We start from the raw sequence: 23980 nt of genomic DNA, 5'->3' as shown, positions 1-23980 counted from the left end.
GAAAAAGCAAATCACTCTGCCTTTGCCCATTTGTAATAATAAATTAATTTCTGCATGTGAAAGCATCTCTGCAGCTGCCACTAAAATTGGCAAATATTTTTCTCAAGAAATAGTTTGTTTCAGAAACAAACTTCTGATTTTAACAGCTAACATATTTTTGGCTGTCATAAGTGTTTGCTGCCAAATATTTCAAATTTAGAGATATTTCTTTTAAATATCTTAGGGAGACTAGTGTTTGGAATTTTAAAATAACAATCCTTCATCAGTGGGAAAATACTACACAACAGAAACGTGTAAAAATGCTCATGCAGTTATATTATTCAAATGCTTGACAAACATACTGTTACAATTACAGTGAAATCCTGCATGATTTTCCCCAAGCATTTCTTTTCTTCTTAGAATTTTGCCAGTTGTATTTGAAACCATTTTGACCACAGCTCAGAAGGACTAGTTCTGTAAATTTCTCAGTTCCTCCATTCCCCCCAACTTTTTGTTTTTCCTCAGAGTAGTTTTTCCCAGAGTAGTTTCATGTTCTTCTTGAAAACTCAAGGCAAAAAAAACGTTACAAGCAGAAATTGGCATTTTACCTTAAAATACATCCAGGAAGATATTTGAAGTCAATTCAGTTTTCCATGGCTAAGAATTCTGGTCATTTGGGGAGAAAAAAATTTTCAAAAATGGAAGAAAGCGAAGCAATTCAAGTGAAGATATCCAAGGAAGGAATTGCAACTTCTTTTTAGTATTCTGTGACCTATGAAGACCTGAGGTTAAAAATGATTTTTAGTATTATTTCTGTTTTATTTGTATGTGTACAAAATAAATCCTAAGTGTACTTTCTTTCTTTTCTTTTCTTTTTTTTTGGTAGAGACAGAGGTCTCACTATGTTGCACAGACTGGCCTTGAACTCTAGGGCTTAAGCAGTCCTCCTGCCTCAGCCTCCCAAGTAGCTGGCCGATAGGTGAGGGCCACCATGCCTGGCTGTTTTATTTATTTAGTTTTTAAATGTATTGATTCTCTTTTATTCACAAAGGATTTAAGATGACCACAACAAATACATATAAGATCAGATATTATATGTCGGTCAAAAGTAAAAACAAAACATAATACAAAGGCCAGAGAAAAACAAATACAGTGAGGGTCTACACAGTTACTAGAGTTATACCTCAAAGTTAGCCCTGTGTTTTGGGGCAGCCAAAGTGAAAAAGGAACATTAATTATATGGTTCTTATTTTTAGAAAAGAAAGCAACAACAAATACCCATTCTTCATTTCTCAAAGGAAATGAAGTGTTTTCTAGCACTAAATTCTTTAAAAAAAAGAAAAAAAAATTTAATGGAGGATCTTCCTACAAGGAGAAGCAGAAGGTTGTAGAAACAGTGTCTTTGGCCGGGTGCAGTGGCTCACACTTTTAATTGTAGCCCTTCGGGAGGCGGAAGCAGTGGGATCACTTGAGTCTAGGAGCACAACACCAGCCTGGGCAACATTGTGAGACCTATTTTTTTTTGTCCCTACAGAAAAAAAAATTAAGAAATTAGCTGGGCATGATGACAAATGCCTGTAGTCCTGTCTACTCGGGAGGCTGAGGTGAATCACCTGAGCCTGGGAGGCTGAGGCTACAGTGAGCTAAGATCGCGCCACTGTACTCCAGCCTGGTCAACAGAGCAAGTCCCTGTCTCAAAAAAAAAGAACTTTTCTTCAGCAACATTGCTCAAGTTATTTATTTATTCTTTTTTAAAATCTTTTCTCAAACATCTATTATGTAGCAACTATAAGGCATACACTATGCTACATAATAATGATTAAAACAGCAAGTAAGACAGCCCGTTCTCACAGAGCTAGAATCTGGAATTGGAAGAATCTGTTTCACAGGGCCAGGGCAGGCTCAGTGTGGAGAGTCTAAGGAATGGGTTTCTCCTTGTTAGCTGGCCAAGCTAAACATTCAGGACCTACAGACTCTAAGTGATGCAAGGATGTCCGTAGTATACTCCAGCTTAAAATGCCAGGAAGGGTCTAACAAGAGCTAGGCAATGGGAGTCAGGGCTCCAGCCAGCTTGGCTGGGATGCAGGGCTGAGATTATTCCTGGAGTAGGGAGCAGAGATGAGTGATCTATTAGTTACTCAGTTACTTCTTCGGGGAAAAAGGCCAGTTCACCTAGAGCCAAGTTACCCAATGACAGACTGACCTAATTATTTGTTTCTTTTCAGTTCTATTTTAAAAGTTTAAACAGTTTGTATGAGATGGTTTTAACAGCTTTTTGAAGATGTATGTGATGTTTAAGATGGCCTTTTTCATTTTAATGTGCTGGCATTGTATGGATTTTTTTTTTTTTTTTTTTGAGACAGGGCATTGTTCCTGTGCCCAGGTTGGAATGCAGTGGATGTGATCATAGGATCATAGCTCACTGCAGCCTTAATTAAGCTCCTGGGCTCAAAGTGTCCTCCTGCCTCAGCGTCTTGAGCAGCTAGGACTATAGGCATGCGCCACCATGCCCTGCTAATTAAAAACAATTTTTTTTTCTAGAAATGGGTTTTTGCTATGTTGCCCAGGCTGGTCTTGAACTCGTGGTCTCAGGTGATCCTCCTGCCTTGGTCTCCAAAGTGCTGGGATTGCAGGTGTGAACCACTGCATCCTGTCATTATAAAATAACGTGTGTTTGCATTGCTGGAACTGGAAGATGCTGGGGCAGAGATACATAAAAACACACTGTAGAACCTGGACTGCTGTTCTCCCAGAGAGGAGATTGAGGGGCAGAATGAGGGACTGGAGGGAAGGCAGAATAAGTGTATTCGCCAGGAGTATAATCATTACAAATATATTATTTGATGTAAAGGGTCCTTAGGAATATATTTTTATTATGAATAATAATTCATTATGACCCTCACTACCTTCTCACTCTCCCCTTCTCTGTTCCATACTACCCTGGAAACATTGTTAATCTATTGCTTGTAGGTGAGGCTCTGTTGATTTGGGCTCTCTATGGGACTTGGGCTCTTGGTGATACGCATTTAGTTCAAGAGTGATGGGACATGAATCTGGCAGAAACGATAGAGTAGGTCACAAAGTCATTCCTGTGTTTTCGGTAGGGATGCTTTAGCATGTTGTCTACAAATTAGGCCCCTTCCTAGAGCTTACAGCTGGAATCTAGCCATCTTCAAGTGATATGGCACTGAGAAATATTAAGATAATCTCATTTATTCAAAGCACATAAATTTCCAATTTCTTTTCTTTTTTTTTTTTTGAGATGGAGTCTCGCTCTGTTGCCCAGGGTGGAGTGCAATGGCATGATCTCAGCTCACTGCAACCTCTGCCTCCTGGGTTCAAGCGATTCTCCTGCCTCAGCCTCCAGAGTAACTGGGACTACAGGCGCACGCCACCACCCCTGGCTAATATTTTTTGTAGTTTTAGTAGAGACGGGGCTTCACCATATTGGCCAGGCTGGTCTTGAACTCCTGACCTTGTGATCTGACCCTGTGATCTATCTGCCTTGGCTTCCCAAACTGCTGGGATTACAGGCGTGAGCCACTGCACCTGGCCAAATTTCCATTTTCTACTACCAATTTTTTCTTTCTCAGCAATGAATAACAATTTATATTTGTGGCTCAGGAAATGTGGCTCACACCTGTAATCCTAGCACTTTGGAGGCTGAGGTGCATGGGTCACTTGAGCCTAGGAGTTTGAGACCAACCTGGGCAACATGGCAAGATCCCGTCTCTAATAAAAAAAAAAAAAAAAAAAAAAGAGTCAGAAATTAGCTGGGCAGGTGGTGTGTGCCTGTTGTCCCAGCTACTCAAGAGGCTGAGGTGGGAGGATGGCTTGAGCCCTGGAGGCAAAGGTGACAGTTGAGATTGTGCCACTATACTCCAGCCTGGGTGACAGAGTGAGACCCTGTCTCCAAAAAAAAAAAAAAAAAAAAAAAAAAACAGAAAAAATTTACATTTTTCTAATTTCATTAGAAAATTTCATTACAATTTTGTAATCTCATTTTGTAATTTCAACATGCTACATACTAAATGATATAATCATCTTGTTCTTACAGAATGTCTGTGACTTAATTTGTTTGTGTCCTCTCTTATTCCAGGGAAAAGTTTGAAGCACTTTATAGAGAAACATAAATTTCACTAGAATAAAAAATGGATGAGGACATTAGAATGACGGAAAAATAGGGATAGATGGATGTAGACAGTGGTAAAGCAACTTATTTTCTATTAAGTCATTTGTAGCTGCTAGAGATGGGCCGTAGCAGCCAAAAAAGGGAGGGAAACCTTGTTTATAAAAATAACGTTCATAAATTAAAAGAATAGATGCCCAGGTTTTTTTGGTACTGAGACCTGAGAGAATTTTCCACAGCATGTTCTCATTAAAGGAACACTGGTTTATGGGCTATGTACTCCTGAACTCCTGTAGAAAGAGTACAATGGTAGGTTTCTCTTGACTGTTTCCTATCATATCCTGCATAGTAAGGCTTGTGGGATCACACTGAAATACATTTTAATAAAAGCAGTTCTCTGAAGGGGCAGAACAATGCAGTTCAGGTTCACGGCTCCCTGGCGGCTGGACAGGATCCAAAGACAACATCCAGGAATGGGTGGACTCTGTTTCAGGCATTCCTCCATGAGTATTGTTTCTTGTAATCCAGTGTTTGTAAATGTGCGGCGGAGAACTTCGGGTTAGATTCTTTGGCAGGAATCTGAAAGTCGGAATGTTGGCCCAGACAAAATCATTACCCTCATTTAACAGATGAAGAAACAGGACCTTGGAGAGGCTGATGATTGCCCAAGGCCGAGTGGTCAGTGGAGAAACTGGGACTACAGTCGAGTTCTCCTGACTCTAAGTCTAGTGCTTTTTCAGCCATTTCCTCCCACTTCTCTAACTTACATAGAATTATGTTGAAATTTAAAGAGTTAATAATGACTATTTTAATTGATAATGGATTCCCTACTTAGATGTTTAACTAAGTAAACGATATAGCTGAAGTCCGTCCTCCCAGTCCTTTGCCCTCCACTCTGTGAAGTAGTGGGTATCCTGCCTTAGCATGTTTTTGTTCTTTTACTGTATATGTGTGCATGTGTGTGTTTAAAATGTCCATAAATGGCCTGGCACGGTGGCTCATACCTGTAATTCCAGCACTTTGGGAGGCCAAGGCAGGCGGATCACCTGTGGTCAGGAGTTTGAGACCAGCCTGGCCAACATGGTGAAACCTCGTCTCTACCAAAAAATACAAAACTTAGCCAGGATTGGTGGCACACACCTGTAATTTCAGCTACTTGGAAGGCTGAGGCAGGAGAATTGCTTGAACCCGGGAGGTGGAGATTGCAGTGAGCTGAGCTCATGCCACTGTACTCCAGCCTGGGTAACAGAGTGAGACCCTATCTCTAAATAAACAAATAAATAAATAAATATATAAATTAATTTACATAAAGGACATGTAACTTTATAGTATATCTGTCCTTTGTGCTGGCTTGTTTCCCCACCTTTGTAGTTCTGTATCTATCCATGCTGATATTGGCCGTTCATTCGTTTTAGCTGTGAATAGTCTTCACTTCTACGTGAGTCAGCGACAGTTTATCTGTTTCTCTGCTGATAGTATTAGATTATTTCCACTTTTTTCCTTACAAACACTTCTACCCTGATTATTCCTGAATGTGTCTCCTTATGTTTTCGTGCACTTTTTTTTTGTTTTGTTTTGTTTTTGAGACGGAGTCTCGCGCTGTCGCCCAGGCTGGAGTGCAGTGGCCGGATCTCAGCTCACTGCAAGCTCCGCCTCCCGGGTTTACGCCATTCTCCTGCCTCAGCCTCCTGAGTAGCCCGGACTACAGCCGCCCGCCACCTCGCCCGGCTAGTTTTTTGTATTTTTTTAGTAGAGACGGGGTTTCACCGTGTTAGCCAGGATGGTCTCGATTTCCTGACCTCGTGATCCACCCGTCTCGGCCTCCCAAAGTGCTGGGATTACAGGCTTGAGCCACCGCGCCCGGCCACGTGCACTTTTACAGGATTTTTTAGTTGGCAGAAATGAGCATCAGGCAGATGTGAGAATGTCTTTGCTGAGCCCTCCTGGGCCCACCTTGGACCCAGCATGCCATTTGGGTTCATTTGCAGCCAGTGCCACTCTGGCCTCAGTGGCCCTTCAGCTGCCCTCACAATCCTTGTATGCTTCTGTGGTTGGTTGGTTTGTGTTCTCAGCTGTGGCCTGTTCCAAGCACCGTTTATTCCTCAAGGACCCCACACTACCCATGCTCCCCCTGTTCCTGCTCCCAAGAGATGAAACTCAGCTCTTATTTTCCTGAGAAAAATGAAGTCAGATGATGAGAGCTCTCTTCATTCTTCTCTGCTTCAAAATTTCTCAGCATTCCTACCCAGAGGAACAGCGAGCATGTTTTGCAAACCACAAATTCTTCATGGAATGCATGGAGGAATACATTTTTTGAAAAAGTTTCTGAGATCCCAGATTGGAACTTTGTCTTATCATGAGCTGCTTTATCTTCAAAGCCACTCCTTCAAATCTCTCTGACCACAGCCGCCAACTCTCTAGTGTATTTCCTAAGGTATGCAAACCGTAATTGTTCTTCAGCCTCACTGAGACAGCAGTCTGTACACTCTCTCATTTCGTGGGTTCACTCCTGCCTGTAGTCACATCCTTCCTTCCCATGTAATCTTCCCCACAGCGTGCACCCCAAACCTCCCTCTCAGAGCCCTTTCTTTTCCCACCTCAATCTGCTGCATCACTATCATCCTGGGAATGTCCCTTTATTTCTCCTGTATTCAATGCCCAGTCCCTGTTTTTCTCACTTTTAGTTTAGTGTTCTATTTTGTTGGTATACTTTCGTTCATCTTGCTTTACCTTATTTTGTTGGTATAGCTTTATTTTCTTTTTGAGACAGAGTTTCGCCGTTGCCCAGGCTGCAGTGCTGTGTTGCCATCTCAGCCCACTGCAATCTCTACCTCCCTGGCTCAGGTGATCCACCTGCCTCAGCCACCTGAGTAGCTGGGATTACAGGCGCATGCCACCCACAGCTGGTTAATTTTTGTATTTTTTGTAGAGACAGGGTTTTGCTGGTTGCCCAGGCTGGTCTCAAACTCCTGGCCTCAAGCGATTTGCCCACCTTGGCCTCCCAGGGTGCTGAGATTGCAGGCACGAATCACTGTACCTGGCCCCCACCAGTAGCTTTCTAAGAACAAGTGCTTGGGACATATTTTTTTGGAGCTTTGTGTGTCAGGAAATTACTTTTTTCTACCCTAACACTTGATTCCTACTTTAGCTGGATATAAATTATAGGTTGAAAAGTTTTCTTTTAAAACTTTGTTCAAAATACACATAACATAAAGTTTATCATCCTAATCATTTTTAAGTGGTATTAATTCCTGCTGGTGGATTCACATTGTTGTGTAACCATCACCACCATCCATCTCCAGAACTCTTCATTTTGTGAAACTGAAACTGTTTATTCATTAAACAATTAAAAGTTAATTAAAATAGTTAACTCTCCATTCCCCTGGCAGCACCATTCTACTCTCTGTCACTAAATTTTGACGACTGTAGGTACCTTATGTAAGTGGAATCAGACAGCATTTGTGGAGAATTTTCTGAATCTGTGTTGATTTCACATTTGTAAATGTCAGGTTTTTTAGCTTTGGAAGTTTTCATCCTTAAGCTTTTTTTGAGATGGAGTCTTGCTCCGTGTGTGTAAAGTGGAATGCAGTGTCATGATCTTGGCTGACTACAACCTCTGCCTCCTGGGTTCGAGCAATTCTTCTGTCTCAACCTCCCGAGTAGGTGGGACTATAGGTGCCTGCCACCACACCCAGCTAATTTTTATATTTTTAGTAGAGACAGGGTTTCACCTTCTTGGTCAGGCTAGTCTTGAACTCCTGACCTCAGGTGATCCACCCGCCTTGGCCTCCCAAAATGCTGGGATTACAGGCATGAGCCACTGTCCCTGGGCCTGTTAGTTTTTTTGAGACAGGGTCTTGCTATGTTACCCGGGCTGGAGTGCAGTTGCGTAATCATGGTTTATTGCAGCCTTGACCTCCTGGGCTCAGGTGATCCTCTGGCCTTAGCCTCCCATGTAGCTGGGACTACAGGCGCACATCACCATGCCTAGCTAATTTTTGTGTTTTTTGTAAAGCTGGGGTTTTACCATGTTGCCTAGGCTGGTCTAGAACACCTGGTCTCAAGTGAGCCTCCTGTCTTGACCTCCCAAAGTGCTAGGATTACAGGCGTGAGCCACTGTGCCTTGCTAAGTTTTTTCACTCTTTGTTTTAGTATTGTGACTAGCTTTTAATTTTTACTGCTGATTAAGAAACAGGATAATCCCTATAAATGTATTTCACAGGTTATAATAAATACAGTTTATATACTGTGTAGTACATTTCTTATAGTAAGTATTTAATAAATGTTAATTGTTGTCATTTTTAGTTTCATGAGTGTTTTCCTTGAATTCCAACAACCACCTTATAAGAGAAGTATTATTCCCATTCCACAGCAGTGGATACTGAAGTTCAGAGCGTTGGGGACTGGGTCAAGGCCAGCGGAAGGCTTTTTTAGGGAAGTGGCTACATTTCCTCAGGATGTTCTGATCATGGGTTAAGTGGGTGGTTTCTTGCCACAGTTGGTATTGGTTGGTGACACTGCTTTGTTGTGCGATTGCAAGCCCAGTGGCATCATGATTTGAGAATTGCTACATTTTTGTTTTCCAAAAGTGTAGTGCATAGATAGGTGTGTTAGTTCGTTTTCACGCTGCTGATAAAGACATACTTGAGACTGGCAAGAAAAAGAGGTTTAATGGACTTACACACTTCCACAGGGCTGGGGAGTCCTCACCATCACGATGGAAGGCAAGAAAGAGCAAGTCACGACTTACATGGATGGCGGCAGGCAAAAAGAGAGCTTGTGCAGGAAAACTCCCCCTAATAGTAACCATCAGATCTCATGAGACTCATTCACTATCACGAGAACAGCGCAGGAAAGACCTGCCCCCATAATTCAATCACCTCCCACCAGGTTCCTCCCATGACACGTGGGAATTGTGGGAGTTACAATTTAAGATGAGATTTGGGTGAGGACACAGCCAAACCATGTCATAGGATTGATTGTTCTGGCATTTGTGTGGTGTCATTAGAAGAATAAAGTGCCCGGGAGGAGGGAATAGAGTGGACTTTACAAATCACCTGACCTGGGAATATGCACCAGGTCAATTTATTTCTAGTCAAATGATGACCACAGGATAAATAAGGGGGAAAAGTTAATGGGAAAAAGATGAACAAATTTATTGCAGTGTTTTACCAACTTTCTGCTGTGAGCTTGTAAGCAGACTGTTGATTGCTAGGAATAACTCTACAATTTAACTGATAAAGGAGAAGATCATTCCAAATTCCTAGGTGAACTATAAATAACATAGTACAGCTGAAGAATGGAAAAAGAACAGGAGAGATACCCCAGGGAAAATGCTGGCTTTAAAAATCACTCTGTTAAAGAAATATGTGAATGCTACATCTGCTATGATACACCTTCTGGTCAACCTTTAAAGACAGGACAGATGCTTCTTCCTCACCATTGGCAAAGTGGTTTTTCAGTTAGACTTTCAGTTAGACTGGCAGGGCTTGTTAACAAACTGTCTGCTAATGAGAAAGTGGAAAGCCATTGAGCTATCAAAAAGACTTTGGGAGTATTTTTTAGACATTTCTGACATACTCAGAGAATTTTAAAAATATTTCATTTTTGTCAAGAGAGTATTTTTCTCCGTGTGAAGACATAGATGTACAGGTTCTATTGCATATGAGATGAAGAACTGAACTTGAACTAATAATACCTTATTCTCATTTTTCTGTCATTTCATTAAAATAAAAGCCAAATTGTTATTCTTATTTCAGTAGAAATAAGCATCCGTCATTTAAAAATTTTAAAATGCAGATAAGAAGAAAATAAACATCACCCATAATCCCTTTCATTTGAGATGCTCTCTATTAAAATTTCATCTTTTAGTTCAAAAAACCAGAGTAAATGCCAAGATTTCTTTAAAAAAGGGAAACTCACTAGTGTTTTGAGGTTTTAGTCGACACCACAGGATTATTGCATAAGCAAACCACAGTCATTTCAAAATAGTTTATATCAGCCGGCTGCAATTGCTGACACCTGTAATCCCAGCACTTTGGGAGGCTGAGGCAGGAGGATGGCTTCAGGTCAGGAGTTTGAGAACAGCATGGGGAATATAGTGAGACCCTGCCGCTACAGAAAATTTAAAAATTAGCCAATTGTGGTAGCCTGTGCCTGTAGTTCTAGCTACTTGGGAGGATGAGGTGGGAGGATGGCTTAAGCCCGGGAAAGTTGAGGTTTCAGTGAGCCATGATAGCACCACTGTACTCCAGCCTGGGTGACAGAATGAAAACTTGTCTTCAGTAACAATAAACAAAACAAAACCAAAACCCCCAAATAGCTTATGCCATTGGTAAAAGCGTGTATATTAATTTACATGTATTTTAAAACAATTCCACATTATTCCACTTCATTTTAGAAGCTTTAATGCCACTACATTCTTCACCCAACCTTTGGTTATGTTTCTGAAGATTTTATTAACTTTTAAGAGTAGTTTCATTTAAGGTCAGACATGGTGGCTCATGCCTGTAATCCCAGCACTTTGGGTGGCTGAGGCAGGCTGATTATCTGAGGTCAGGAGTTCCAGACCAGCCTGACCAACATGGCAAAACTCCATCTCTACTAAAAATACAAAAATTAGCCATGTGTGGTGGTGCGCACCTGTAATCCCAGCTACTAGGGAGGCTGAGGCATGAGAATCGCTGGAACCCGAGAGGCAGAGGTTGCAGTGAGCCGAGTTTGCACCACTGCACTTCAGCCTGGGTGACAGAACAAGACTCCATCTCAAAAAAAAAAAAAAAGTTTTATTTATTTTAATATTAAACCCTGGCTTAGTTATATAATTCTAGTAACTTTTATTTGAAAAGAAAAAGTAAGGCCAGAAGGAGTACCCAGGAAAGCTCTTCTGGGCTGGAATTTACCTGGGCACAGCCACTGTGTTCTCTTCAAGGGAGTCAAAACACAGTGATAGATTTCAGTTGCTAGAGACCCGGGAGACTCCATCTAGCCCTTTAGCCTAACCCTCGCTCCTCTTTCTTTCCTTGTTTTATTTTTTTTTTTTGTTTTGGAGACAAGGTCACCCAGGCTGGAGTGCAGCGGCATGAACACAGCTCACTGCAGCCTTGATCTGGCCTCCAGTGAGGTGGGAACCCCAGCCTCTGGAGTAGCTACGACTACAGGTGTGTGCCACCATGCCCAGCTAATTTTTTTGATTTTTTTGTTGAGACCAAGGCTGGTTTCGAAGTCCTAGTCTCAAGCAGTCCTCCTGCCTCTGGCTTCCTAAGTGCTGGGATTACAGATACGAGCCACTGCACCTGGCCTTTCACTCTTTCTTCTGCCTTCCTTTTTCAAAGCCTTTCTAGCTTCTGAATTCAAATCCTGAGAAGTCCCTTGAAGCTTTTCTTTTCTACTGTGTTCCAGTTTCTCGTGAGTCCTATTTGATAGGTAAATTCCTCCCTAGAAATGTCAGCAGTTTCTCACCAAAAACAATTGTGTTGGAAATGTCATCAGTAAGTCTCTTCAGTTATATCCTCATGGCCTCTGTAGCATGTTTTGACAAATAATTGTACTACGACAGTATTTGGGTCAATAATCTAACACTTCCAATCGATTCAGTCTTCAAAGTTTGGTTTTGCTTTTGATAGACATTTCTAGAAGCTCTAAGAAATTGTCCAGGGGGTAAAAAAAATTATGAATATATCTTTTGCCTTGTTTGCTAATAAATTTTCATGATTAAAAACAGAAACTTCTTAGACATCCAGCTATTTTAAGGTCTAGACAGGTTTTTGGGGGGTACTATGTTATCTGATTTTTTTCTGACACCTTTATTTTTTTTTTATTTTTATTTATTTACTTTTTAGAGGTAGTCTCTCTATGTTGCCCAGGGTTGCCTTGAACTTCTGGGTTTGAACAATCCTCTTACCTCAGACTCCTGGGTAGCTAGGACTATAGGCATGTGCCTGGTCTTTTCCTACATCTTTAATATACAATACAGTGAATTCCACATGCCAGTTGAGGACAGGAATACTTCTTGATTCTCCATTTGCCAAATTGTCTTTATTGTTCTATTTTTATTTTTAATATAAATACAACAAATGTTTCTTTCTCCTATATCTGATACCTTATATTTGATTAATATTCAATTAAATGCTCATTCTTTTTTTTTTTTTAATTTCGAGACATTCTATATATTTTTTAAAATTTCAACTTTTGTTTTAGATACAGAGGGCACATGTGCAGGTTTGTAACATGGGTGTATTGTAACCAGGTGGTGAGCATAGGACCCACTAGGTAGTTTTTCAACCCATGCCCCCCTCCTTCCCCTCTGGAAGTCTGTAGTGTCTTTTGTTCCCATGTTTATGTCTATGTGTTCTCAATGTGTAGCTCCCACTTTTAAGTGAAAACATATATTATTTGGCTTTCTGTTCCTGTGTTTATTCGCTTAGGATTATGGCCTCCAGCTCCATCCATGTTGCTGCAAAGGCTATGATTTTAATCTTTTTAATGACTTTTAGTATTCCATTGGTGTGTATGCACTACATTTTCTTTATTGAATCCACTGTTGATGGGAACCTAGGCTGATTCCATGTCTTTGTTATTGTGAGTAACGTGGCAATAAACTTACGAGTGCACGTGTCTTTTTGGTAGAAAGATCTGTTTTCCTTTGGGTATATATGCAGTAATAGGATTGCTGGGTTGAATGTTAGCTCTGTTTTATGTTCTTTGAGACATCTGCAAACTGCTTTCCACAGTGGCTGAACTAATTTACTTTCCCACTGACAGTTTATAAGCATTCTCTTTTCTCTGCAGCCTCACCAGCATCTGTTGTTTTTTGACTTTTAGTAGTAGCCATTCTGACTGGTGTGAGATGGTATATCTTGGTGGTTTTTGATTTGCATTTCTCTGATGATTAGTGATGATGAGCATTTTTTCATGTTAGTTGGGCACTTGTAAGTCTTCTTTTGAGAAGTGTCTATTCATGTCTTTTGCCCATTTTTTAATGGGGTTGACTTGCTTGTTGATTTCTTTAAGATCCTTGTAGATTCTGAATATTAGGCTTTTGTCAGTGCATAGTTTGCAAATGTTTTCTTCCGTTCTGTAGGTTGTTTACTTTGTTGATAGTTTATTTTGCTGTGCAGAAACTCTTTAATTAGGTCTCATTTGTCAATTTTTGTTTTTTGTTGCTTTTGCTTTTGGAGACTTAGCCAAAAATTCTTTGTCAATGCTTATGATGAGAAGGGTATTTCCTAGATTTTCTTCCAGGATTTTTATAGTTTGAGGTCTTACATTTAAATCTTTAATCTATGTTGAGTTAATTTTTGTTTATGGTGAGAGATAAGGAAGGGTTCAATTTTGTTCTTCAGCATATGGCTAGACAGTTATCCCAGCACCATTTATTGAATAGGGACTCATCTCCCCGTTGCTTACTTTTGTCAGTCTTGTTACTATCAGATGGTTGGAAATGTGCAGCTTTATTTCCGAGTTTTCTATTTTGTTCCATTGGTCTTTGTGTCTGTTTTTGTATCAGTACCATACTGTTTTGGTTACTGTAGCCATAGAGTATATTTTGAAATTGGGTAGTGTGATGTCTCTGGCTTTGTTCTTTTTGCTTAGGATTGCTTTGACTATTTGGGCTCTTTTTTGGTTTTATATGAATTTTAGAGTTGTTTTTTCTAATTCTGTGAAGAATGTTCATAGTTTGATAGGAATGGCATTGAATTTGTAAATTGCTTTGATAGTATGCTCATTTCAGTGATACTGATGCTTCTACTCCATGGGCATGGAAAGTTTTTCCCTTTATTTCTGATTTCTGATTTCTTTCTTTCATTTCTGATTTCTTTCAGCACTGTTTTATAACTCTCCTTGAGATCTTTCACCTCCTTGGTTAGCTGTGTTCCTAGATATTTCATTTTCTTTGTGGCTGTTGTAAATGGGATTATGTTCTTGACTCTTAGCCTGGATGTTAACTGGTGTATAGAAATGTTACTCATTTTTGTACATTGATTTTATATCCTGAAACCCTGCTAAAATCACGTATCAGTTCTAGTAGGCTTTTGACAGAGTCTTTAGGGCTTTCTAGGTATAGAATCATATCATCAGCAAAGAGAGATAGTTTGACCTCTTCTTTTCCTATTTGGATGCCTTTTATTTCTTTCTCTTGCCTGATTGCTCTGACTGGGGCTTCCAGTGCTATGTTGAATAGGAGTGGTGAGAGTGGACATCCTTGTCTTGTTCTGAGTCTCAAGGAGAATTGTTCCAGCTTTTGCCCATTGAGTATGATATTGGCTGTGGGTTTTTTCATAGATGGCTCTTATTATTTTGAGGTATGTTGCTTTGATGCCTAGTCTGTTGAGGATTTTTTTTAATCATAAAGAGAAATGTTGGATTATATAAAAAGCTTTTCTGTGTCTATTGAGATGACATAGGGTTTTTGCTTTTAATTCTGTTTATGTGGTGAATCACATTTATTGATTTGCATATGTTAGAACCAACCTTGCATCCCAAGAATAAAGCCTACTTGATCGTGATGAATTAACTTTTTTATGTGCTGCTGGATTCAGTTTGCTAGTATTTTGTTGAGAATTTTTGCATCTATGTTCATCAGAGATATTGGCCTGAAGTTTTCTTTTTTAGTTGTGTCTTTGCCAAATTTTGGTATTAGGCTGATGCTGGCTTCATAGTATGAGTTAGGGAGGAGTCCCTCCTCCTTGATTTTTTGGAATAGTTTCAGTAGGATTTGTACCAGTTCTTCTTTACACTTCTGGTAGAATTCAGCTGTGAATCCATCTGGTCCAGAGCTTTTTTTGGTTGGTAGGTTTTTAAAAAAATTATTATTGATTCAACTTCAGAGTTTGATATTGGTCTACTCAAGATTTCAATCTCTTCCCAGTTCAATCTTGGGAAATTGTGTTTCCAGGAGTTTATCCATTTCCTCTAGATTTTCTAAGTTGTGTGCATAGAGTTGTTTGTAGTATTCACTGAGAATCTTTTGTATTTCTGAGGGATCAGCTGTAATATCATCTTTGTCATTTCTGATTATACTGATTTGGATCTTCTCAGAGACATTCTTACCAAAATCAAGGTACTGTCCAAATAATGCTAATGCTAATAGGACTATTTGGTATGAAATGCTATTTTGTAAAAAGTACACTGTTAGGTTGTTTGAGTTGCTATAAAAAAATAACCATAAAATGGGTAGTTTGTAAATGACAGAAATCTAATCCAAGATCAAGTCCGGAAGATTCAATGTCTGATGAGGACCTGTTTCCTCATAGATGGCTATCCTCTCAGTCTATCCTCACATGGTAGAAGGGGTAAGGGGTCTCTCTTGGGCCTCTTTTATTTATTTTTATTTTATTTTATTTTATTTTATTTTATTTTATTTTATTTTATTTTTTGAGACAGAGTCTTACTCTGTCAATCAGGCTGGAGTGTAGTGGTGTGATCTCGGCTCACTGCAAACTCTGCCTTCCTGGTTCAAGCGATTCTCCTGCCTCAGCCTCCTGAGTAGCTGGGATTATAGGTGTGCGTCACCACGCCTGGCTAATTTTTCTATTTTTAGTAGAGACGGGGTTTCATCATGTTGGTCAGGCTGGTCTCGAACTCCTGACCTCATGATCCGCCCACCTCGGCCTCCCAAAGTGCTGGGATTACAGGCATGAGCCTCTGTGCCCGGGCTGGGCCTCTTTGTATAAGGGCACTAATCCCATTAATGAGGATCACCTCCAAAAGGCCCTACCTTCTAATACCATGATATTGGGGATTAGATTTCAACATATGGACTTTGGGGGATGTGAGAACTCAGTCCACTGCAACTCCTGACAGTCGCATCCATCTCCAGCTTCAAGTGACAGGGCATGCCATCTCCTTTGCTCTCAGAGTACCTTCTGTACTTGTTTATTAGAGGATTTTGCTTCATATTGTGTTCATTTATCATTCTCAGAGGATTGAATCTCTTGAGAGCAGCATCCAGCCTATATGATTAGTTGTTGTGCAAATGAATGAAAACAAAAATAAATGACATGTGGCACACTCGCTCACCTTAGGAGGCACCATCGTGTGCTGGTTTAGAGCATGAACTCTGAAGCCCAAACCACCTGGATTCAAGTCTTGGCTCCATCATTTATTTATTTATTTATTTATTTATTTATTTATTTATTTTTTGAGACGGAGTCTCGCTCTGTCGCCCAGGCTGGAGTGCAGTGGCCGGATCTCAGCTCACTGCAAGCTCCACCTCCCGGGTTTGCGCCATTCTCCTGCCTCAGCCTCCCGAGTAGCTGGGACTACAGGCGCCCGCCACCTTGCCCGGCTAGTTTTTTGTATTTTTTTTAGTAGAGACGGGGTTTCACCGCGTTAGCCAGGATGGTCTTGATCTCCTGACCTTGTGATCCGCCCGTCTCGGCCTCCCAAAGTGCTGAGATTACAGGCTTGAGCCACCGCGCCCGGCCAACTCCATCATTTATTACCTGTGTGTCCTTAGACAATTGTGGTGCATCTAAGCTTTGTCTTTTCAAATGTGGAGATAACTATAGTTCCTAACTCTTACCATTTTTATAAAGATTAAATGAGGTTGTATATACAAAGTGCTTAAAACAGTGCCTGTATACAGTAAGTACTGTATAAATGGTTTCTACTATTGCTATTATCCTTTTTTTTTTTTTTAAATAGCGATGACATGGAATAGTGTGTGCCCTTAGAAAATTCATTCTAGAATTCAATCCTTAGGGTACCAAAATGAAGAAGTGCTTTGTCTCCACTTTGGGTTCAGGAACCCCAGAGTATGGGAAGGGGTGGTGGAGGTCCTCAGTACATCACAAAGCTGAGGATGTTTGTATCTTTATCACTCATCAGGCTGCCAAGGCTCATGGTGAACTAATAAACAGCCTTTCCTTTTCGTTAGAATCTCTCCATTCCACATAGCAACTCTTTTACCTCAGGCTGGTTGTGATTCATCTTAATTCAGAGGATAAAGAAATTAATCATTAATTAGTCAAGTTGATTTGGTAGCTGAAATCTTTAACAACAGTGATCCATGCAAGAGATAAAAAAGGGATGTGGATGATAAACAGAGGGGGCAGGCAGGATTGAAAGATTTTTGAACTAGGAGGGACTGTTTAATGATTTTTATTCTTTGTATTTTTTGAAGTGTTCTGTTTAATATTTAATATGATTGATTGTATCTAGCTATTGGCCTTATATTTATCTTTTAGTTCCCTCCCACCCCAGCATTTTATTATGTAAAATTTCTAGTATACAGCAAAGTTAAAGGAATTTAAAAGTGAATACCTATATGGTAAACACATAGATTCTAACATTAATATTTTGCAATGCTTGCTTGATCACAAAGCTGTAGTTATCCATCCCTATGTATACCCCCAATCTACTTTATATTTTTATATGCTTGGTTAGGTTTATTTTATTATTTAATCATCCATATGGGAGAAGTCAGTGTTTTATACTCATCCTACAGAAACTAATAGTGGTAAATAAATACATGAAGCAATGCTTTTAAAGAAGTATGGAGTAAAAACTGCTCTCACTGGAGGGGTTCTTTAAGAATCAAGGTGGGGCGAGGGGAAGAAATGTGTAGGTGGAAAAATAAGCCCTTGGGAAAATAATTCAATATATTAGATAACTCATTAAAATATTCTTTTTGATATATTAGATTTTTAGTTTCACTTTTCAAGCTATGCAGGCTCAGCTCTTATTGTTTCCAGTAAATGGCAACATAACTGGGGCAGAAAAGGAACTAAGTTAAAAAAAAAAAAGTTTAAAAAAAAATCCTTGAAGTTGAAGGCTAACAATCACGTAACACTAACGCCTAAGATATCAGTTTGTGTCAACTTTCCTTCCTCTAGACAAGTTATTACATCCAATTGCCTGGCTTTCCTTTTCACCACTGGTATAGAATCCACAATGCTAATTTTTCTGGAGTTCTGAAAGCAGCTCCAAATGGCATGAATAGGTCATAGGGCAAAATCTTGATTATGATTCAAAAAGAAGGCGTAGTTACTTTGTTCTTCATGAACCACGGAAACACACACTAGAAAGCCATACTTGTTTTGGAGGACAGTGTTTGGTTGCTGCTGTTTTCTGGCAATGCATGTTTACTAGAAACAGAGCTGCAAAGTTATTAATGAACATTTATCCATTTCACTTTCAGTTCACTTCTTCAGTTGAGATGGACATGATATAATCGCCATTAAGTCAAAGAATGGCATCTAGTCCTGAGCTTCCCACTGAAGATGAACAGGTTTCCTGGGCCATCGACGATCTCCATATTTCATTGCAAGGTAATTAAAATTGGGTGGGGGTAACACCTACAGAAACTGTGGAAACCTTATTTTTATCTAGTTGCGAATCATACTGATTTCTGTCTCTCTTATGGAGATAAATATATCTGTATTTTTCCAACTGTAGAAACCTTTTAGTATATTTAAATGTCTTTATTTCTGTCTTAGCTCTCTGGGAAAGTAAGGAATACCTGGAAGGAGTTCACTATCTCCAGTTTCTTACTGAGTGTATGTATTTTATTTGCAGTGAAAATTAAATAGTAAACTGTAGTTTGCTTGGCATTGTTTGTACTCACTTCGTATCTTTTTGTGTAGCTTCTTTTAAATGCACATCCTTGCCAGGCACGGTGGCTCATGCCTGTAATCCCAGCACTTTGGGAGGCCAAGGCAGGTGGATCACCCAAGGTCAGGAGTTCGAGACCAGCCTGACCAACATGAGAAAACTCTGTCTCTACTAAAAATACAAAATTAGCCAGGTGTTGTGATGCATGCCTATAATCCCAGCTACTTGGGAGCCTGAAGCAGGAGAATTGCTTGAACCTGGGAGGCAGAGGTTGCAGTGAGCTGAGATTGTACCATTGCGCTCCAGTCTGGGCAACAAGAGCGAAACTCCATCTCGAATGAATGAATGAATGAATGCACATCCTTATTTTGTCCTGATAGGAAGAGAGGTAATATTATAAATGAGTGACCTTTCACTCATGTGAATCATGTGTGCGTGTATATAAGGGCTGTCATTTTTTAAAAAGTACTTCTTGTGGAGTTTGGCAATGTTTGTGTTGTACTTTGAAAATTCACTAGCCACTAGACCTTCCACCTTTGTTGATGAAGCAAATTTTGGAGTTGAGTAAAGTTAGCTAATATAAAAGAAATAAGGCTATTTCTTTGAAAATATTTATGCAACTATATATTTTAAAGTAATTTTAAGATTATGGGCAGTATTATGCAGCATTTTTAGAATGTTACTTAAAGTCATAGATTCTAAGTCACTTATGGTAAAGATGTCAAAATTACTTTTTTTCTGATATTTTCCTTTAAATTAAAGATCTGTTTTGATGCCATATTGAGTGATTTGGCAAAAAAAAAATCTGTTTTGAATGATTTGCTTCTATATTTTGAGCTGAGATGGAAATCAATAGCTGTTAGAATAGACAGTATCTGTATGTATCAGCCTTTTCAAAGTAATTATTGTATAATTTGTATAGAGTAAGAAACATTTAAATTGTTGAGAGGTTATACTTGAGGTAAGAATTTTTAAAATTTTCAGTAAGGACTTAAAAAATAGTGTCTGAATATTCAGATGTGGTTGGAATCAAGCTTTCATTTAACTGGAAAAAATTCTTGTTTTTCTATGAGGTTTTGGTTGCATGTGATGTTTTGGCTGCAATAAAATAGGTAAATCAAGTTTCTAATGTTGGCTCTGCCAATCACTAGTTCTTTGAACTTGGAGGAGAGACTTCATCTTTTGAGTCTCAGTTTCCTCATTTGTAAAATGTGAATGAGAGTTCCCACACTGCAGCTGCATTTTGAAGATGAACAGTAAGGGAGACAAAGGGGCTTAGCACAGTGCCTCACACAGACTAGGGACTCAATATGTACATCGTACTTTCTTTTTCTATATTTATGGCCAAAATCTTAGTCTCAAAGTTATTTCTTGTCCAAGAGCACATGGCTGGAGTAGAAACTTCATGATATATAGGAAAAAATGGTAAACCAGACGTCTGGGGTTTTTTTCTGCTTTTTCATTTGTTTGTTTTGTTTTAACATTTCTGTTCAGTGGCTCCCTATCATGTGTGGGATGAAGTCCAGACTTCTTGGCATGGTTCAGGCTTTTGCTGGTCCAGTGCTTGCCTTTCTCTCTGCTCTTATCTCCCACCATGCCCCATAAGCACTCTGTGCTCCAGGCTCACGGTTCCTTAAGGGGCCATACTCTCCCTGGTTCGCCAGCCTGTGTTCTTTCATTCAGATTGTTTCCCTTGTAGCTCCCCCAGCCCCTCCTCCAGCAGCAGAAATCATCCTCCCATCCATCCTTCATACATCCTTTATCCATTCCCAGGTCAATTAGAATCAGTTTCCTCTGTGAGCCCCGCTCTCTCTTAGGCTGAGATAATGTGCTCCCTCCTCTGTTCTGCCGTAGTATCTCTTTGAGCACTTGTAGTATTATAATTATTACACATATCAAGTAATATTTTCTTCCCCACAACAGAGTGGACATTTTGACTTTTATATAGCATGCTATAACTTATGTAGCACTTTTGCATACATTATCTCATTTGATCCTCACAACCACATTATGAGGTAGATTTAAGAAAAATCTTTGACAATTGAGAAAGAAGCTGTGGCTCAGAAAGAATGAATTACGTGCCCAGAGTCCCACAGCTAGTGAGCAGCGGAGCTGGGTTTTGACTAGGACAGTTTTCTTTGTATTGTTCCATACCCTCTTTGATGCACTTCAAAGAACAGTTTGAAAGAGGGAGTTTCCTTAACAACTTTCACTGGAAAATTCATTAAATCTTAGCCTTAACCTGTTCAACCCATAGCAAGTTTTCACATCCAGAATATGGATGGACATCTTTAAGTAATATTAGTGATCTCAGGCTCATAAGTAGCTCAAAATAATTAGCAAATTACTGAGAAATGAGTGGTTTCTTATAGCATGTTTTGAATTATAGTAGTTGTACAATCTGCTTTCCAATTGGAGAATAGTATGGACTGTTTTGCAATGTAAATGTGATATACATGCACTGGTCAGTCTGAATGATTTCCTTTCATGATGTATTTAGAGGAATTGTGGTGCTGGACACATTGCTGTCTAGGGGGACTGGTGGAAAGCCAATACTATAATGTCAAGATGATGCTGGGCAGTCTGTTCACATTAGCCAGGTACCCTCAAGAGATATCAGCCAAGAAGTTTCCATGCCTATAAGATGAAGGCTTTATGGCAAAATGAATAGATTTCCCAAAGTTAAGTTCCATATTGTTATCAGTGAATTTGTAATGATTTTTTCAGCCTAAGTTGTTAAAGGAAAAAAGGAAAGGAGGGAGGAAGGAAGAAAAGAAAGCAGACACTTGTATATATTTCTGAAGGCACCTTTGCTTTCATAGCAGGATTATTAGCTATTTGAGAAAAAAAGTTGATGGACAATATTATCTGCATGAAGTACTACTGAACCAAGGGCTGTCACACAGCAAGCAGACTCGTATTTCACAAAATTCACATGTGCTTAATGATCCCTGGAGTAATACGAGAAAAGAGATTTCATGTAATATAAGAGGCTCAGGATCACTGCTCATAAGAAAGTTTTTATTATTTTTTTTGTTTCAGAACCTTTTCTTAGAGGCAGATAGAGACAGTAGAATGGCCTAATTAACTGATACAGTCTGCTTTATTTTAGCAAAAACTTAATCTAAGGTGAGACAATTGTGGCAACACCCTGATTCAGAATAACACATGCAAGAAAAGATTAAAATGTCTGAATTGAAATGTAGTGATTCATCATTAATATGTTATGAAAGCAGATAGCCCATATGTACAGGGCCTAAAAGGAATCAGCCCTGAAAATCAGGCTGTGCTTTGCCGAAATTCATAGAGCAGGACGATAAGCAGGTGACTTTCTTTTCATTGATTTTTTTTGTGTGATCTTTGAGAAAATATCTTTGTAAAGCCAATTTGAGGGTACCCTCCCTCTTTTTTTTGAGCGAGGGTCTTGCTGTGTCACCCAGGCTGGAGTGCAGTGGCATGAACACGGCTCACTGCACTCTCAAACTCCTGGGCTCAAGTGATCTTCCCACCTCGGCCTCCCAAGTAGCTGGTACTACAGGTGCACATCACTGCGCCTGGCTAACTATTTTATTTTTTGTAGAGATGGGGGTCTTGCTATGATACCCAGGCTGGTTTTGAACTCCTGGACTCAAGTGATCCTCCTACCTCAGCCTCCCAAAGTGCTGGGATTACAGGTGTAAGCCACCATACCTGGCCCTGAGGATACTCTTTATAGGTAGATATTTATGTTTTCTGCATGTAGTGAAGAGGATGGTGTTGGACTGTTTGAATGGTTAGGAAGAGAAAGGAATGGTATTTATGAATTTGAGTGGTTTTGTATGAAAATGGAATTCATTTTAGTTTAGTGCATTATGTATTACTCTGGGCAGTACACATTTTATTTATTAATATATATATATATATGTATGTATATTTTTTTCTTTTTTCTTTCTTTTTTTTTTTTCTGAGACAGAAACTTGCTCTATCACCCAGGCTGGAGTGCAGTGGTGTGACCTCAGTTCACTGCAACCTCTGCCTCCTGGATTCAAGTGATTCTCCTGCCTCAGCCTCCTGAGTGGCTGGGATTACAGGTGCCCACCACCACGCATGGCTACTTTTTGTATTTTTAGTAAAGACCATGTTGGCCAGGTTGGTCTCGAACTCCTGATCTCAAATGATTCGCCTGCCTTGGCCTCCCAAAGTGCTGGGGATTACAGGCGTGAGCCACCACACCTGGCCAGCAGTCCATATTTTAAATGATTTTGAGATATGGAAATTCAGGCTATTAAAATGATAATAAATGGCTGTTTAAAACTTTTAAAATTTAATTTAATTTTTAATTTTTTTTTTTTTTTGAGACGGAGTCTTGCTCTGTTGCCCAGGCTGGACTGCAGTGGCCGGATCTCAGCTCACTGCAAGCTCCGCCTCCCGGGTTTACGCCATTCTCCTGCCTCAGCCTCCCGAGTAGCTGGGACTACAGGCGCTCGCCACCTCGCCCGGCTAGATTTTTGTATTTTTTAGTAGAGACGGGGTTTCACCGTGTTAGCCAGGATGGTCTCGATCTCCTGACCTCGTGATCCGCCCGTCTCGGCCTCCCAAAGTGCTGGGATTACAGGCTTGAGCCACCGCGCCCGGCCAATTTTTAATTTTTAAAATTAAAAAATATATATGAGGGGAAGTCTTGCTATTTTGCCCAGGCTGGTCTTGAACTCCTGGCCTCGAGCTATCCTCCCACCTTGGCCTCCCAGAGTGCTGGGATTATAGGCGTGAGCCACTGTGCCTGGCCATAAATGGCTGTCTTTAAAAATTATTTGCTTTACCAAGATGCCCATTATAGAATTCCTTTAAATCTTTCCATTTGGATTTCTTCCGTGGCAAAGTAATAGATGCTTCCTTTTCTTTGATCCTAAGAAAATAATAACTGCATACTTTGTCAGAAACAACATCTGTGCTCAGCCCTTTGGGTGGGAAAGGTATGCCCAGGGAACAGTGTTTTGAAGTATTGGATAGATATGATTTTGAAAGCAGTAGGGGTAATGTTGGATAAGTATCACAGGGCTTTAAAGTTAGATGGGATTTTCTTTGCAATTCAGTGTAATTTGAGACCAAAGTAGGAATCCCTTCCAAAGTATTTCTGAGATTAAGATCCTTCGTGGAGTTGAATCGAAACCCAATGGTTTGGGGTTTTTGCTTTTGGGCAGTGCCTACCTATTGGGTCTTAAGAGTGACAGTTACATGGTCACATGTCAGGGTTGTGCCTGAGGGGATTAATCTGGCTTTGAGGTACAGGAAGGCTGGAAAAGCGTGGGCAAGTAGTTGGAGAAACCTATTAGGAAG

At 39.9% G+C, this 23980-nt stretch overlaps 1 protein-coding gene across 12 annotated transcripts in view; it reads left to right on the top strand.

The window, feature by feature from the left end:
• Positions 1-23980, top strand: part of LOC105473730 (spectrin repeat containing nuclear envelope protein 2) — a 377206-nt gene that overhangs the window by 39795 nt on the left and 313431 nt on the right. For 9 of the 12 annotated variants that reach the window (XM_071100037.1, XM_071100034.1, XM_071100026.1 and 6 more), the window contains exons 2-3: positions 18252-18381; positions 18550-18609. In XM_071100037.1, coding sequence (XP_070956138.1) covers positions 18303-18381; positions 18550-18609 — 139 coding nt within the window. In that variant the 5' untranslated portion in view covers positions 18252-18302. The remainder of the gene's footprint in view (positions 1-18251; positions 18382-18549; positions 18610-23980) is intronic. The other 3 variants (XM_071100038.1, XM_071100032.1, XM_071100033.1) reach the window with 1 other exon arrangement.

Source organism: Macaca nemestrina, chromosome 7 (assembly GCF_043159975.1).
Source record: "Macaca nemestrina isolate mMacNem1 chromosome 7, mMacNem.hap1, whole genome shotgun sequence".
In the NCBI taxonomy this organism is placed as follows: domain Eukaryota; kingdom Metazoa; phylum Chordata; class Mammalia; order Primates; family Cercopithecidae; genus Macaca; species Macaca nemestrina.
This window is presented reverse-complemented; position numbering and strand designations above follow the sequence as displayed.